The sequence below is a fragment of the Lolium rigidum genome, chromosome 1, assembly GCF_022539505.1.
Source record: "Lolium rigidum isolate FL_2022 chromosome 1, APGP_CSIRO_Lrig_0.1, whole genome shotgun sequence".
Taxonomy (NCBI): domain Eukaryota; kingdom Viridiplantae; phylum Streptophyta; class Magnoliopsida; order Poales; family Poaceae; genus Lolium; species Lolium rigidum.
In genome coordinates this window covers 26,084,146-26,099,484 of record NC_061508.1, presented here as the reverse complement: position 1 = coordinate 26,099,484, position 15,339 = coordinate 26,084,146, and the positions used below count along the sequence as shown (strand labels likewise).

The 15,339-nt window shown below is 41.7% G+C and overlaps 1 protein-coding gene across 1 annotated transcript; it reads right to left on the bottom strand.

Annotated features, from left to right (window-relative positions):
* Window positions 1-936: 936 nt before the first annotated feature.
* LOC124705812 (inactive anthranilate O-methyltransferase 1-like) lies at window positions 937-2,428 on the bottom strand. Its single transcript, XM_047237503.1, has 4 exons — window positions 2,312-2,428; window positions 1,729-2,121; window positions 1,375-1,638; window positions 937-1,281 (listed from the first exon to the last, which is right to left on the bottom strand). The coding sequence occupies exons 1-4, from the start codon at window positions 2,384-2,386 to the stop codon at window positions 937-939; spliced, it is 1,077 nt and encodes a 358-aa protein (XP_047093459.1). The 5' UTR covers window positions 2,387-2,428.
* Window positions 2,429-15,339: the final 12,911 nt, after the last annotated feature.

Sequence of the window (15,339 nt, the reverse complement as noted above, 5' to 3'; positions counted from 1 at the left end):
TCTCTCCTCCTCTAATTAATGAAGTGTCCATATGCTGGCTAGAAAAAACATCTTCCGCTTCTTCTCTTCTTAATTAATGTGTGACAGACGAATAAATTGAAAAAATAGCCATTTTCATGTATGCGCGCAACATAAACGAACCAAAATCGTGTCTAAAATAGCCGTTGAAGATGCCCTAACTATGCATGTCAGCATGAGTATGACATTTCACACTACTAGTCCATCGCCCTGAAGTGCATGCGCATTCGGAGATCGCCGACGGGCCGGACCATCCCGCCACCCGCTCTGCAAGACATACCGGCCAGCCAAGCCAACCTTAGACAAAATGAGGATAAAATTAAAGCAGAAACCTGAAGAAATATACAATGAGAAGGAGGACAATAGCTGAGAGATCCCAAATGTCCCAATCACGAAAGAACCTTGAGTTATGACAAGACAAAATAGAAGAAATTTTGAATAAAACGACTTCCCAGATTGACGAATTTAGTTGACACACTTGCTTCGAAGAACCACTGAACCAGCAATATATCTAATCTGTGGTTCGACGCTAATGCATCAGAAAGTAATGAAAAACACCACAGAAATATCTTGCACGGGAGGCATCATCAGACATGAAATTTACTCTTGAACATCTTTCAAATAAGTAAGGAATTGAACATAGTGGATGCTAAAATATCTTAAATAGATTAAACAAGTGTGATATGCTCTTAAACGCAAATATCAGGATGAATTTGTGTCTGGCAAACATCACAATGAGGTCCGCCGGCTTAGCTAGCTGAGCAAGTTCGTAGGCAACAGCATCTTCCGAATCGATAGGAATGATAGTTCACATAACACCACAAAATGTAGTTTACAAAATAAAGGTGGCACAAACTGTTGCCTCAGAGAAAGCAATAGCTAATTCTCATCAAATGTGGTGTACCTTCAGGTACCTGATCACTGTAGCACAGCAAGGGATACGAACAGTGTAGCCACTTGGCTTCTGGAATGCTCCTCTTGCAAGCTGCCCTCAAGGCTCCAGCGACGGTCTGCGGTCCTCACGAATTCATCCATGATATCTCCAAAATGTTGGACTAATATTGGCTCAAATAAAGCTCGCAGAAAATTGAAAAAACTGCTTGGGTTGTTGACACCATGATTTGCATCGGTTGTAGAGTCATGCACACGAATATCGGTGATCGAAAAGGAACCCTCCTCTTTGATTATGTCTCTCAACTCTTCGCTGGAAGGTGAATACATAGGCACGTAGAAAGAATCATATTTTGCTTTGTCGATCACACCCTGTCAATCAAACCATAAGATCCAGAGGTCACATGTTCGCATGTTTGATTGCAAAAGATAAAACGCTATGCTTGAAAAAGTAAAGAAAAGTACCTCTAAAACCATGACACTTAGAATCTGAGCTACAATTTCTGAAATGTAAGAGGATCTGGTGGCGATTACATTAGAACGCCCTATGAGAGACACAACCATTTGGCCTCCTTGGACCAATTCTTTGGCTCTCAGCCCTAGGAAAAGTGTAAAATCTTTCCTGAACTGTTTTGCGTAAGCCTCAAGGACCATAGGGAGTCTATCACGCCTAGCATGCTCATCGATGTTATATGCCGGAATCTGGTTCCTTGTTAGATCTTCAGGGGCCTGTGAATTAAAGTTAAGATTTTGCTTACAGAGTCGACGAGTAAATGAGTAATGTAATGGATTGATGATTGAGCACTACCAAACTCGTACCTTTGAGAGCCAATGCAAGCTGTTGGACGAGCAAACAAGATGCAAGGAGTCAGAAGTGAAGAGTCGTTCGTAAAATGACCCCGGGACAACACCCGTCACGATAACAGGCTTGTTACTTTGACGGAGAGCGACCAAGCTTTTCACAACCATGTTGAAGTCATTGTCAGGAAGGTCATTGAGGAGCACACATACTTCCGGTGGAGGTTGCTGGAACTTAAGGTAGTGGCTCTGGATGGCCTCGATGGCAATTGATACTAGCACTAGGGCGTTTGGGCCAGAGGAGCAGCCCAAGTCCGCGATCAGAATCGTATGAGGCAATAAGGTGTTGTTGCTGCTACAAAAGTCAAGGGTGGCAGCTTCTATCAGGGGCTTCATCCTGTTCTGTTGAGCGTTCTGCAATCGAGTTCTAATTCTTCAGAAAATCTAGACTAATCTTTTAGCTAGTGCTTGTTAACTTCCCTAGTTCTTCTAAATCTCAGCAATACAAGCCATCTTATGACTAAGTTGTTATTGAAATAATTTAGAGAAGGCAATAGAAAGCTCAAAACAGTATTAGTGGGTTAATCACGAAAGGAGAGGGTACCTGAAAACTGGAGTTGAGAGCATAGCTTGTTTCCCCTTGTCCTTGACTCATATGCAGCATCTGTTTGGAGGCCATGACTTTGCTTGGAGCAGGGCCAAACTCCAGATCTTGAATCTGCAGGAACAAGATTAGGATGACAACGCACTGGAAGTTCGACACTTCTTTTTCTATGATCAACGCGGATGCCTTTTCTGGGCTTCTGACTACTTAATTGACAGCAATAGTAACGTGGATGAGCATGCTTCCATTTTAATCTTAGGACCAGCACATGAAGAGGCAACAAGGTTGGTCAAACCCATATCAGGATATGATACTAACATCCTGTCACTTGCAGGGTAATATTTGTTTTGGACTAGCAGACTTGATATTTTGACCTGGTTAAATTGTTCAACATGGGTTCCAACTGATAAAAACAAGCATGAAAGGCATTTGAAAGAAGTAGATCATTTTTTTTAGTTATTTACAGTGACCACACACTTGATTTTACAGGTGGACACAATCACACACAAGCAGCACCTAGTCCGTATGGATCAAAGCTCTATGAAAACGACAGAAGATCAGGGAATGTCTCGTACCGTCCAGGGTCAGGCTACCTTACACGTACTAATCCTATCGTTTCACAAGCTCGAGCAGGCAAATAATAAACTAGGAAACTACCTTCAAATAATAATGCATCAGAAGGAAAAAAAATGGTAAAATATCATTGAAAAACTTAAGAGCTTTACAACATTCTTACAAAATTACGTACTACTGACATTTGGTCGAGCACCTCGTGTACGAGCGCCTGGCAGTTGTTGTCTCCAAATTTTCCTTGATCACTGTGGGCTTGTGAGTTCGGCTTGGCACCGCCTTCCGTCCTTGAATTTTTCTCCTGGAACGTGTCGGCGACGTGTTCCATCACGCCGGATCGCCATGTCCCGCTGGCAGTGGAGCTTTTGGCTGGTAATTGACTGCAACAGTGGGTGTGTCAGCATTCTTCTGTATTTTTAATCTTAATTAAGACCAACACATGGAAAGGCGGCAAGGTTTGGTCAAACGGATATCACTATAGCATACTAACAAACTTTTATTTTGATCTGGTTGAATTACTTAAAATGGTTTAGAAAAGCATACTAGACGTAGATCAGCACCGACACGACTCTTTTTTTTTTTGAGATTATTCATTCACAATGAATATACACTTGAATTGCTTTAGTGCTAATGTTGTTATACAATGCCTCAAGGGGACAACTAGTGCCATACACACCAAGACCTAACCAACCGAATAATGATCCAAGAGGCGGCCTTCAAATGATAATGCATATAAAATGGCGAAGCGTCATGAAAAAACTTTATGATGTTCTTGGAGAATTGCCTACGAACACTTGGTCGAGCACCTCGCGTGCAAAGCCCAACCAGTCCAGCAGTGCCGCCCTCCCCCATCAGTCCATCTTCGCATCCTTTCTCCCAGGGCAGCGAGTCCACATGGAGAAGTATCGTGCGCGTCTGCGCGTGTAGGAGCGCTTCCTGAGCGCAGCCACAACCGCCAATTAATATGTGATTGAGTATATATACAAAAAGGCTAAGCAAACGGGCCAAAATTTTCTCCACGCGGGCAGGAAACCTCTTCGCGAGCACCCAAACATGCTCAATATGAAACAGAGGGAGTAGCTAGCAGCACCTCTTACAGTCCAGATTCACAACCAAGTAGCTCATGCATCATAGATGCTCAAGGAATAAGGGCGTGTTTGGTAGGCTGCAGCGATATTGAAAGGAATTTTAGAGAGCGAGCAGCAGCAACAATTGGAAGCTAGCCTCCACCCCATCGTCCCCAAAGCCCCTGCCACCGCCGCAAACGCCACATCAGCTGACTGAACTCGGTCGCCATGCCATGTCAGTGGCCTAGCATTGCAGCATGGACAGATGGCCATGCGAGGCAGGGGCATACGCAGAAGGGTGGGCGGGTGAGCCGTGGCCCACCCTGAATTTTTAGAAAACGTTTTATGTTTAGTCATTTGAGCAAATTTTTATCACACGTGAGCAGTAAAAAATAGAAATTAGAGGTATGTGCCCACCCTGTGGTATTTTTGTGTATCCGTCACCAATGGGGAGGGTAAACATATCTTCACTGAAACCTTTTTTTGAGTTCATAATATTGCCCTATTTATAATAACTTGCATCTCTATTCCATCACGCTTATTGCCCTATTTATAATAACTTGCGTCGCTATTCCATCAGACTTGTGATGACAGTGAGCTGGGATTTTTCTTACTATTTATTTTAAAACAAAGGCAAAATATTTGCCTATTTCATTGATTAAGAAGAAATTATTGAGGTTAAAAAATAGCCAAGAAAGCTAAGATACAAAAGCCTACTCTTGCGACATAATAGCACTTAAACACTTTGCTTCAACGACCGCCTAGAGGGAGACATAATTTTTTTTTTAAACAGGGGCAAAAGCTTTGCCCCAATCTATTGATTAAGAGGAGAATTTTAACATGAGAGTACATGCGAATAAAATACAAGGGATTACTCTCCCGGCATCAATCCGTCCAACCTTTTGGCGCCCGCAATAACCCAAAGCCTAGCCTCCCTCTTAACTCTCTCAAAAACTACAACAAACGGAGCACTTTTATTGCGGAAGACCCTATCATTGCGCTCGTTCCACACCTCCCAAGAAACAAGTAGGGTTATGGAAGCCATGGCTTTGCGGTTTTTGGTGCCCTCCCCCGCCATGTATTGCCACCATTCGGAGATGGTGAAGTTTGTCCAATCATGGTGTGCGTCTTCGGATATACCCAACCATTGCTCGACGGCGGTCCATAAGCGAGTAGTGAAGCGGCAATGGACAAAGAGGTGGTCGACGGTTTCCACACATTGCTTGCATAGGGGGCAAGGACCGCAATTTGGCCACCCTCTCTTTGCCAACCGGTCGGCCGTCCACAACCTATTTTGATTTGCAAGCCAAGCAAAAAATTTGGTCTTAGGCGGGGCCCAAGCCTTCCAAACCATCTTGTACAAAGGGAAAGTAGTGGAGCCGAAGAATTGCATCTCGTAGGCCGACTTGGTGGAGTAGAGGCGAGCTTCCAAGAGATCTCATCGCTCACCTCGGGGTTGAGATGTATGTTAGCAAGCCGCGTCCATAGATCCACAAATTGCAAGAAATGGTCTAAGGAGAAGGTGCGTTGTAGGTCAATCTTGGCAATCCAAGCATCTTGGTGAAGAGCTTGCGACACCTTTGAAAGGACACGGATGTCGCCTAGAGGGGGGGGGTGAATAGGCGATTTAAAACTTTTACGAGATGGGCTTAACAAATGCGGAATAAAACTAGCGTTTACTTTGTCAAGCCCAAAGCCTATATACTATTGTTCACCTATGTGCACCAACAACTTATTCTAAGCAATAGAAGCAACTATGTGATAGCAAGATATATAACTTCAAGCACGATGGCTATCACAAGGTAAAGTGCATAAGTAAAGAGCTCGGGTATAGAGATAACCGAGGCACGCGGGAGACGATGATTTATCCCGGAGTTCACACTCTTGCGAGTGCTAATCTCCGGTGGAGAGGTGCGGTTGCTTAGTGCTCCCGAACGCCACAAGAGGCTCACCTTGAGGTGTGGTTGCTCGATGCACACCAACGCCACAAAGGCCTCACCCCAAGATGCGGTACTCACACCACAAACCGAACGCCACGAAGGCGCCTCACCTAAATCTCCGGTGACCCTCGCCACAAAGGCCTAGGTCACGGTTCCACTAAGGGATTTCCTTCGAGGCGGAAACCGGGCCTTACACAAAGGTTGGGGCACACATCCACAACTTAATCGGAGGCTCCCAACAAATCGCCACAAAGGCCTCAAATCCGTCTAGGGTTCCAAGAACCCAAGAGAAACAACTTTCTTGCTTTCACTTCCACGAATCACCGTGGAGAACTCAAACCGATGCACCAAATGCAAAGGCAAGAACACCACAAAGATGCTCAAGTCCTTCTCTCTCAAATTCCAACAAAGCTACAAAAGCTATTGGGGGAATAAGAGAGGAAGAACAAAGGAATTCACAAAGAACACCAAGATCAAGATCTAGAGAGTTCCACTCACAAAGAGATGGATTTTATTGGTAGAAGTGTAGATCTAGATCTCCTCTCTCTTTTCCCTCAAATGGGGGCAAGAATCATGGAGGGATAGAGAGATAGGGCAAGCTTCTCAAGAACAACAATGGAGGAGAGAGAGTGTGAGAGAAGCCTCAGCCCAAGGAGGAAGAAGGGGGGTATTTATACCCCCCAAGAGAATCGAGCCGTTGGGCAGAACCAGGGCCGGATATTCCGGCCTAAGTGAGGGCCGGATAATCCGCCCCCCCGGATAATCCGGCCTCAGGGACAAAACCTGGTCAAAATCCGGCCAAATGTCCGCCCCCTATCCAGAGCTGCTTTTCGTCTGGTTTCGAGGGGTCGGATATTTCCGAAATATCCGGCCCGGATAATCCGGCCCGGATAATCCGGCCCGGATATTTCCAAAATATCCGGCCTAAGCAAACTACAGAAACACCAAAACTAAAACGGGCATATCTTTTGCATCCGGACTCCGATTTCGATGATCTTGGGCTCGTTGAAATCACAACAACGAGCTCTACAACAATATGCATAGAAACATCATAGTCCAGCAAAGGAGGATAGAAACAAATGATGAAAGGTTTGACCTATCTCAAAAAGACATACCGGTAAAACCTCCAATCTTGAAAATGCAACAAGTTGCCCATGGAAAAACCATTCTCAATGAACTAGAGATTGTCATGAGAATAAGCACAAGCTCTAAAACATCACATGGATAAGATCCAAATAACAACCAAGAAAGATGATGCAAGGATGCAAAGGTTTGAGCTCTCTCCGAACGATACGATCGAGTTACTTACTCGAGAGCCCTCTTGATAGTACGGCAACTAAACTATAAACCGGTCTCCAACTACACTATGAGACCGGTGAGAAAGAAACCCTATCAAGAGAAAACCTTATACTTGCGCATTCCACTTGAGCTTGATGACGACGATCTTGACCTCAACAAGATGGAACGCCTTTCTTGCTTGTGCTTGCTTGACGAAGTCTTTTGGATTGCTCCCCCATAATCCACCATGGGAGAGCTTCTTCTTCGGCGCATCTTCACATAACCATGACCACCATGTGGATGGCAAGACTCAAGCAAAGGATCTCTTCGAGATGGCTCATCTTGAACTTGCACTTCATTTCTTCATTCTTCATCATGTTGATGTCTTGAAGTAACTCTAGGGCTCACTTCATCTTCATCTTCAAGACATACTTGACACTTGATCTCCTTCATCAAATTCTTCTTATTGCAACCTTGAAGCCAACATATGGTTCAAGAATTGCCTATGGACAATTCCTACAAATATAACTCAATGCAAACATTAGTCCATCGGGATTGTCATTAATTACCAAAACCACACATGGGGGCTCCATGCACTTTCAATCTCCCCCATTTTGGTAATTGATGACAATCTCTTTGAGAGGGTTTATATAAGGAATTTAAGTAACAAATAAGTTGAATCTATAGAGCAAACTCCCCCATAATATATGCATGTGTGAATGATCTTGACTTTCATTGCATATATTGGCATTCAAAGCCTAGTGGAGTTTCCTCTAAATATTCAACTATGCAAAGCAACAAGATGCAATGCAATAAAGGCACATGCTTAAGCACAAAGCAAAGACATAACCAAATTCCCTTAAACCCTCCAAACTTCTCCCCCATTGGCACCAATTGCCGAAATGGGTGAAAAATTTAGAAGGCCAATATAGTGAGAGCTCCTCCATAGCGTGTGCATTTCTCATAATTTGAGTGGAATCAAATGCACATATCCAATTACGAATATTCGGAAGGAGTCACACCATAGATAGGATCAAAGATTGCAAAAAGATAACAAAGTCAAGAAGCTTCAACAAATGAAGCAAGCAACCAAATGAACCACAAAGAAGATACCAAAAGAAAGAAAGATATTATGATAAGATCAAGAAGATTGCTCTAAATAATATGAGGAAGCTCCCCAAGATTTGTGCACAAAACGAGACAATTTGCATTGGAGTATAAAGTGCACAAACGTGGAATCATCACTCCCATAATATCATTCAAAACAAAAAGGTACCAAGTGAATCAAACTCTAATGATCACCAAAAGATAGTGCTCTAAATTAAATTAGGAAGCTCCCCAAGGTACATGCATAAATTAAAATGTTGTATTTGAATACAATATGCATAACATGGAATCCTCACTCCCTCATTACCATTTAAAACACAAACATTTGCAATAGATCATAGAAAGAAAATTAAGCTTAACACTTGCAACAAACAAATGGTTGAGCAACAAGTAGGAGGCACCATAATAAAAGGCTCAACCAAGAGGATATGTGAAAGGCATGATAAAGCATATTATAAGACTATTGCAAGGATGAGCAAAAAGCATCATCATAGTCTTCAATGAATTATATTGCTTAGCATGACCAATCAACATGCAATAAATAAATAAGATATCAAAAGGAGATGTATCATCTCTTATGTGTATAAGTTTCTCTAAGTGAGCAATATCACAAAGATATTTATCCACAAAGAAACATGCACACATAAAATAGATACACAAGAAAAATAGTATGATATCCAAGACGAAGTCATGCAATATACCAATAAGAATTTTTGCTTAATAGCATGGCCAAAGGCTCAATTTTATCTTATTGTACATTCATGAACTTCAACCACAAACAACTAAAATACATCACAAATATCAACAAGGGATAGAAGATAGTTGGGATGCATTTGAGAAAGGCAACAAGTATCACAAACGGGGATACCAAAAGAAGTAACTAAATTTGCACTTTCATCTATATTGCACATGTGAGAGCCTTGAGGAATTGATATGCAACAAAATTGCTAGATAGGCATAGTTGGGGTGGATGAATCATGAGCATGATTTAAAATACTTCCCAACAAATGCACTCATCTCAAATTACTCTCATTCACAATAAAGAGGTTTCATTAAGACTTTTGCAAGAAGCACAACATTTGCAAACCAATATATTCATGCCAAGATGCAACCATAAGGTTGGGTACAACAAAAGTATGCATGAGAAGATACTTGTTACCAAGATAGCATTGGTGTGGATGTAGTAGATATGTGTTCGTTGATCATCCTATCTTGCCTCACGTTACCATTGAGTCACCACTTCTTTCCAAGAGTGAGACAAGCATTCAATGCATATCCATTGTACCTAACACAAAGGTAAGTACAAAATGGTCCCCAAACTAATTGGGTCCGAAGTAGTTAGACACACTACAACATATAGGACAAACTCCAAAATTCTATGTGCATATAGATATGAAATTGAATTTCATGCACATCTTAGTCAAATTAGGATTTGATGGAGTTTACCCTATATATTGGATCAAAGAAAGTGACACATGCCATAAGATATACATATATTAAATATGCATGCACAATACTTTCAAGAACCAAAGGAAGATACAATTTGGACAAAACACCAAATAAACCAAGAGACAATGGTTGTCCAAATTATATCAAAGAATCAAATCAACACAAGATTGACTCCAAAGACTTATCTCATTATAAGAAGCTAATTAAACCTAAGCACAAAGGAATGAGATAACCAACTCCCAAGAGAGCAAGGTTCCAACAAATAAACCAAACCCTCGACATTTTTTATGATGGCACAAAGTACCAAAAAGAAAATTTTATGTCTCCCAAAACCCAATTTTTGATAAAGATCAAGAGATGTTAAGCATTCTAATAATATAGAAGAGCTCCCCAAGTTTGGTGCATTATCAAGGATTTTTTATATGAATACAAAATGCACAAAACTAGGATCATCACGCTACCTATATCTTCTAACAATGCTAAGAAAGTTTGAATAGACAACTTAGATCCATAAGATGCAAGGAAGACACATGGGAGTCAAAGCACAACAAATTCATGGCAATAAATAAGGCAAAATAAATACAAGAGCCAATGTAGATATGATCAATAAATATCTACCTCATAATTGATTACCAATTGTCCTAGGACAAGAGGTATTAGGAAATATTTCCCGGTGGTAGTTTGTAAGTATACATAAGATCATATTTACAACGAACAAAGCATATGGTAAAAGATAAGAGTTAAACATCATGCAAAGATAGTTTCTTGATAGCTTCATTTAGTCATACCAACATGCAAGGCAATTAATAGTATTCATACCAACATGCAAAGCAATTAATAGTATTCATACCAACATGCAAAGCAATTAATAGTATTCATACCAACATGCAAAGCAATTAATAGTATGACTTGAAGCACATGGTTTTCCAAAAATGTATTGAGGGACACGTTGTGAAAAACCATGCCAAGAAGAACTTTCACAAATAAGATCCACAAAAATATTAGCAATGAAGCCATTTAAGCAAATTGGAGCTTGTTTGAGCAAACATGCCACATAGGAGAGAGATAATTTACGGTATCAATTCTATGTGACACAACCTCAAATGTTCACATTTTCTAGGCTTGTAATATGCACAAAGCTTATTACTCCCCCATAATGTGATAAGGAATTTATTTTCACAAGAGGCAAAAAAGATCCAACTAGAGATATTAATGGACACTGGAATTTGAATTTCTCATGAAGATGACATACCACATAGAGACTAGATAATCCTGCAATATCAATTCTAAGTGATATTCCTCATGTACACACATTGTTAGGATCATGAAATTCCCAAAGGAATATCACTCCCCCAAAATGGGATATTCCATTAATCGATCATAAGAGCCATATAAGATACAACAAGATGCAAAGTGGCTCCAACACAAACACAAATACATGGTGTGCAACCCAACATACATAGACTTGATTTCTCAAGAAAAGCAAGTAGGAAGCACAACATATACAAACACATGCTAGGAACAAAACTAACACATGCAAAGGGGCGAGTAACTTTCAATATAAATGAGTTGAGAACATGTTACCGCAAGGAGGAACATTGGATATATGATAGTAGCAAGATAATCAAAAGACTTGGCTTGAGATAATATAAATGATGAAGATCCCTTAATTCTTCATGATGTAGCCAAGTCTCCAATGCCCTCCAACAAGCACCTATTGATCAAATTTTGGATTGTTGGTCCCCAACTAAGTTGGGTCCTAAGAGGTTAGTCACAATAGGCTTGGCAACCCAAATGGTTCTTTTCTTGACACCACTTTGAGCACCAACAAATTTGGCAAACACATTGCCACCCTCATCCTTACGAAGAGAATAAACATCATCAATGGTGATAGAGTTGGATGAGGTACCAATAGTGCACAAGGAGGAGATGTGGCCCTTCTCACGACATATGTAGCAAGTTCTTTTCTTCTCCTTCTTCCCACTAGGTTTCTCCACAATGGGAGCATTGGCTTGTTTCTTCTTGGGAAGTGGCATTTCTTCAACTTGAGGTTGAATATGAGTTTGAGCTTGGGGCCGCTTCCCTTTTTTGCTTCTTCTTCAAAGGGCAAGATCTAACATGGTGCCCTTCAATATTGCACTTGAAGCAAACAATCTTGGCCGGGTCTTTGACTTGTACTTGGCCCTTCTTCTTGTTGTTGTTCATGGACTTGTTCTTGTTGTTGGATTTGAAACCAAGTCCACTCTTGTCATTGGGGGATTGTTGCACACTCAACATCGTGTCAAGTTTGCATTTCCCTTCATGACCCTTTACCAAGTCATTCTTCAAAGAAGTGACTTGGGCCTTGAGCTCTTTGATTTCCTCTACATGGTTAGTAACAACACAAGCACTAGAGGAAGTAGAATCTTCATTGTTAGAGCAACAAGGCAAGGAAGATAATTCATCACAAGATTTAGCAATATTATGAGTGGATGAATTACTAGGACTAGCACATGGAAATATAGCATTTTGAGTAGTAGTGCTAGTATCCACATGAGGCTCACAAGGTGTTGCCTTAAATATGATAGCCTCATGAGCTAACTTTAGCCTATCATGAGAGGCTAGAAGATCCTCATGGGAGCGAGAAAGCTTTCCATGACTTTCTTCCAATTTCCCATAATTGCAAGTTAGCAACTCAAGTTGAGCCCTTAGCTCAACATTCTCCTTCAAGATAGATGCTTCACAAGAAGTAGAGTTAGTAGCACAAGCATCAATATTAGTAGTAATAGGAGAAGGCAAGTTGACATGCTCTTTTACATAAGAAGCTTTAAGTTGCTCATGCGACTTGGTGAGTTTGGTGAGCGCACTCTCAATGACCCTTGAGCCCTTTTTGAGTTGCTCAAAATCCTCAAGGAGTTTAGCATTAACAAACACAAGCTTATCATTTTTTAGCTTTAGTTCATTTGTCATCTCAAGAGGTCTATCATGGTTTTCCTTTTCTCTAGACAATTCTAGAGCAAAGGTCTCCTCAAGAGCTTCCTTGATGGTTTGTTCTTCTTCAAGTTCATTCTTTAATGATGCTACATCATCGGCATACTCTCGTTCAAGAGCACCCTTTTATCAATGGTGTTCTCATGCATCCAAATAAGTTTTTGGCTCTCAATAGCGGTAGTCAAGATTTCAAAGAAGTGAGTGCTAGCAATTTTATCTTTGCAAATAACCTTGAATACGCTCTTACCCTTATCGCGTAGAGAGACAACCCAATCCTCTTCTTCATATTCATCCTCATCCTTATCACCACGAGACATATTGGGTTCCATGGTGGGAGGTACCGTGGAACCCTTGGCCATAAGGCATATATGAGGACCGTGAGATAAAGAGGAGGAGTTACTTGAGGCTCCTTTCAAGATCTTGTCTTGACCAATAGAATATTTGGTTTCCTCTACATTGTTAGACACACAACAACTAGAGGAAATAGAAGCATTTTTATCATGGCCACAAGACAATGCAAGCATATCATCATTAGATTTATTCAAGCAACTTACACATGATATGCAAGGACTATCAACACAAGCATGTAAATCATTTCTAGTGCTAGATGTGTTTAAGTCCGAAGATGAAGCATTGCAATGAGATAGAGATGACGAATCATCAATAGTAAGCTCAATATCAACATTGCAATTTTCATCACCACTCACCATATCATTACCTTGTGTCTTACCACACTTTGGTGAAGTGGATGAATATGAGAACTCATCACGGCCGGAAGTGGAAGCAATACAATCATCCTCAATAATCTTGGACACATCATATTTATCTTGAAGCTTTGTCCATAATTCATGAGCGCTCCCAAAAGGCATGATTGAAGAAGTAACTACATTGCTCACAACAATGGAAAACACATGAGAAGCAAGAGCATCGAGACAAGAGGTTTTCTCCTCCTCAAGAGATAAATTTTGAGGATCCTTAGGAGAAGAAAAACCCATGTCAAGAAATCGCTCCATGTCCGGGGACATACGCCGCAAAATATTAAGCACATAAATTTTCCATAGATCATAATTTGTGCCATCAAATATAAACAAGTTATTGTGCGCTAATCCCCTAGCCGACATCTTTACTCTCAAGGCGGTGAAGCCTAAGAATGAGAGACCTTGCTCGATACCAATTGAAAGGACACGGATGTCGCCTAGAGGGGGGGTGAATAGGCGATTTAAAACTTTTACGAGATGGGCTTAACAAATGCGGAATAAAACTAGCGTTTACTTTATCAAGCCCAAAGCCTATATACTATTGTTCACCTATGTGCACCAACAACTTATTCTAAGCAATACAAGCAACTATGTGATAGCAAGATATATAACTTCAAGCACGATGGCTATCACAAGGTAAAGTGCATAAGTAAAGAGCTCGGGTATAGAGATAACCGAGGCACGCGGGAGACGATGATTTATCCCGGAGTTCACACTCTTGCGAGTGCTAATCTCCGGTGGAGAGGTGCGGTTGCTTAGTGCTCCCGAACGCCACAAGAGGCTCACCTTGAGGTGTGGTTGCTCGATGCACACCAACGCCACAAAGGCCTCACCCCAAGATGCGGTACTCACACCACAAACCGAACGCCACGAAGGCGCCTCACCTAAATCTCCGGTGACCCTCGCCACAAAGGCCTAGGTCACGGTTCCACTAAGGGATTTCCTTCGAGGCGGAAACCGGGCCTTACACAAAGGTTGGGGCACACATCCACAACTTAATCGGAGGCTCCCAACAAATCGCCACAAAGGCCTCAAATCCGTCTAGGGTTCCAAGAACCCAAGAGAAACAACTTTCTTGCTTTCACTTCCACGAATCACCGTGGAGAACTCAAACCGATGCACCAAATGCAAAGGCAAGAACACCACAAAGATGCTCAAGTCCTTCTCTCTCAAATTCCAACAAAGCTACAAAAGCTATTGGGGGAATAAGAGAGGAAGAACAAAGGAATTCACAAAGAACACCAAGATCAAGATCTAGAGAGTTCCACTCACAAAGAGATGGATTTGATTGGTAGAAGTGTAGATCTAGATCTCCTCTCTCTTTCAATCAAATGGGGGCAAGAATCATGGAGGGATAGAGAGATAGGGCAAGCTTCTCAAGAACAACAATGGAGGAGAGAGAGTGTGAGAGAAGCCTCAGCCCAAGGAGGAAGAAGGGGGGTATTTATACCCCCCAAGAGAATCGAGCCGTTGGGCAGAACCAGGGCCGGATATTCCGGCCTAAGTGAGGGCCGGATAATCCGCCCCCCCGGATAATCCGGCCTCGGGGACAAAACCTGGTCAAAATCCGGCCAAATGTCCGCCCCTATCCGGAGCTGCTTTTCGTCTGGTTTCGAGGGGTCGGATATTTCCGAAATATCCGGCCCGGATAATCCGGCCCGGATAATCCGGCCCGGATATTTCCAAAATATCCGGCCTAAGCAAACTACAGAAACACCAAAACTAAAACGGGCATATCTTTTACATCCGGACTCCGATTTCGATGATCTTGGGCTCCTTGAAATCACAACAACGAGCTCTACAACAATATGCATAGAAACATCATAGTCCAGCAAAGGAGGATAGAAACAAATGATGAAAGGTTTGACCTATCTCAAAAAGACATACCG